A 2,832-nucleotide genomic window follows, 5' to 3' on the forward strand; every position below is an offset into this window, starting at 1 on the left:
AAGAAAGCAATAAAAGCAACAAATCAAGCTTACTTTGCGCTACATTCTGACAATTTGATTGTAATCTGTTATATTGATTATTAGAAAATGTTCAACTTATATGATTATATTTAGGTAATATTTTAATATTTGTATGAATTTTAGTAAATGCTCTGTGCTTCACAGCAATTCATCATTTAAAATTGTTAACATTATGTTACGAAATTTCAATATAAAATTAGTATTTTAAATATAAGTAAATGTAATTTTCATTTATTAGTACCACTATTTGGATTATATAATCAAAACTTTCAAGTTAGTAAAGTTGAACAATTGAAAGTATATTATATTCACAACAATTAGTAAGATTACATTTTTAATACTGTAATAGAATTCCATTTTTGTTCAATTATTGAAGATTGTTTTTGAAAAAAACTACTTTGTAAATTTTAGTTGATTGCTGCTCAACATTTTTTTTAAATCAAATTAAGTATAGAACAAATGATGACTTCTGATCTAAATAAAATTTTAATGTGTTCTAAAAAATCAAATATGTTAAGTAAATATGTCACTTTACATATTTGATTGTATTTTATTCAATAATTTCATAATTATAAACAGATAAATTATAGAGTTAAATTCTATAACATACTGTTTGGAGATCTTCATTATTTTATGTTGGTTTTCATGAAATGCTACTAAATTTTACTTTATAAATTACGTTTATGTAAAAATAATATCGAACTATAAAAATATTTTGTCTGAATTAGTTTACATTATGTGCGGTTTGTATGTATATTAAAAGTTATCATTAACATAATCCATAAATTGGTTTCATTACAGCATGATGCCTTGTTAGTAATATGCATGAATTCTTACTTAAGTTATTAGTTTTCCTGATCTATATAAAATTTAAGTATCTATTTTATAACGTTTAGTTATTGTAATTGTGTATTTAATACAGTAGCACCTTACATCTTATTGTTGCATTTGTTTCTATTTGTCTTTAAATATAACTTGTAAAAAGAAAGGAAACAGATTCACACATTCCATTTGTATTTAAAAATTGTATATACTTATACAGGTTGAATTGAAGATTTAGCAGATTGTAAAAATTTAGTATAAAAATTTAAAGGATGTGGGTTCTACTATTTTATTCTTACTTATTTTCTTATACAATTAATTTGTGTGTTTTTCAGCCTTTACAAAAAGTACTCGAGTAAATAGTCAAGATTATGAAGTTAAGTTGGTAGACACAGCAGGTCAAGATGAATATAGCATATTTCCTACACAGTATTCTATGGACATCCATGGTTATGTCTTGGTATATAGCATAACCAGTGCAAAGAGTTTTGAAGTTGTACAAATTATTTATGACAAGTTATTGGATATAACGGGAAAAGTCCAGTATGCTATCTGTTATTTAGTTTTTTAATTTATATGATGAAGTTGAAAGTATATATAATGTTTGCAATAAATACATTTTTATATATTTCAGTGTTCCAATTGTATTAGTAGGAAATAAAACGGATTTATATGTAGATCGAATGATAACAACAGAGCAAGGTAAGCGGTTGGCAGACTCTTGGCACGCAGCTTTCTTAGAAACCAGTGCTAAGCAAAACGAGGTAATTTATTTACTTATTTTTAATAATTGCTTATAATCATTATATACTCTGTTGCTTTGTTTCAGTCTGTTGCAGATATTTTTCATACATTATTGATTGAAATCGAAAAAGCAGATGGAAATGTACAAGAGAAATCAAACTGCATTGTTTCCTGAGCTATATTAGCTGGAAATATTATAATTCAATGTAAATGTATAAAAACAAACGACAAAATTGGCATTATATTAATATACGTCCGGAAACAAATTAAGTGTAATAATATTAAAAATATAAAATGGCGGATGTAAAATTGTGTCTTCTTGCTGTATAAGTCAAAAATATTATAAATATTGTCTATTTGAAAACATACCTGATAATAAGTATTTTTATCGTTTACTTTTGTAATCACTATTTAACAAAAGATAAAGAGAATTCAGAGGAACAATTTTTCAATAAAGAAAATGAAATAATTATTAATTTAAATTTATTTTATGTAATTTACATCGTAAACATTTATATTTTTTCAAATATGCTGAAATAAACCATTACAAAATGTGTAGTAAATAATTTTATTTCTACTCATTTATACGTATAGTAGGTTACTCCTTGTTAATGAAAACATACATGAAAATATTTTAGATAGTATATAAAAAAGGTTTGAATGTTTTATAGAATTTAAACATAAATTTATGAAAATATTGAAACTTCGTGTTGGGATTATATCATCAATAACAAAAGTGTTACAATTTTCATAAAAAATATATATGTTATATTTATTTGTCTAATTTACATGGAACACATTTTGACAAGCGATTTTCCCATCTATGCACTACACAGTAGCACATGCGCTGTGATCGTCAGTATCGATCGTGTGTCGTGCATATCTCGCCGTTTCTGTTGCTGCAGAAATCTACGCGTTAAAAGTTAAAGAATTTAATCTAAAAACAATAAAAATGTTCAGACATATTTTACGACCAATTGCTCGAAACACGCGAACTGGTAAGCTAATAATATTATTATTTGTTATTTTACCATATCTAAATGTTCTTTCATTAAAAGATCTTACATAATATTGGATTCCATCACTTGATATTCTTTACAAGTTAATTTAATGACAATTACAAAACATGATTTATATACATTGTATTTATTTTACGCTTATAAAGTTTAATATTATTTTTGATTAAGTTCAATATTCATCATTATTTGTTCCATACTTAAAATTTTTAACTAAATTAAACTAGAT

General features: G+C 24.4%; 2 protein-coding genes across 4 annotated transcripts in view; both read left to right on the forward strand.

Annotated features, from left to right (window-relative positions):
• LOC108578436 (GTP-binding protein Rheb homolog) overlaps window positions 1-1,882 on the forward strand; it is a 3,969-nt gene extending 2,087 nt beyond the window's left edge. For all 3 annotated transcript variants that reach the window (XM_017941800.1, XM_017941781.1, XM_017941791.1), the window contains exons 4-6: window positions 1,179-1,386; window positions 1,478-1,607; window positions 1,673-1,882. In XM_017941800.1, the coding sequence (XP_017797289.1) occupies window positions 1,179-1,386; window positions 1,478-1,607; window positions 1,673-1,762 (428 nt within the window). In that variant the 3' untranslated portion in view covers window positions 1,763-1,882. The remainder of the gene's footprint in view (window positions 1-1,178; window positions 1,387-1,477; window positions 1,608-1,672) is intronic.
• Window positions 1,883-2,436: 554 nt separating this feature from the next.
• The window catches only part of LOC108578650, an 870-nt gene continuing 474 nt past the window's right edge, over window positions 2,437-2,832 (forward strand). The window contains exon 1 of the mRNA XM_017942020.1: window positions 2,437-2,585. Coding sequence (XP_017797509.1) covers window positions 2,540-2,585 — 46 coding nt within the window. The 5' untranslated portion in view covers window positions 2,437-2,539. The remainder of the gene's footprint in view (window positions 2,586-2,832) is intronic.

The sequence above is a fragment of the Habropoda laboriosa genome, unplaced genomic scaffold (assembly GCF_001263275.1).
Source record: "Habropoda laboriosa isolate 0110345459 unplaced genomic scaffold, ASM126327v1 scaffold32, whole genome shotgun sequence".
Taxonomy (NCBI): domain Eukaryota; kingdom Metazoa; phylum Arthropoda; class Insecta; order Hymenoptera; family Apidae; genus Habropoda; species Habropoda laboriosa.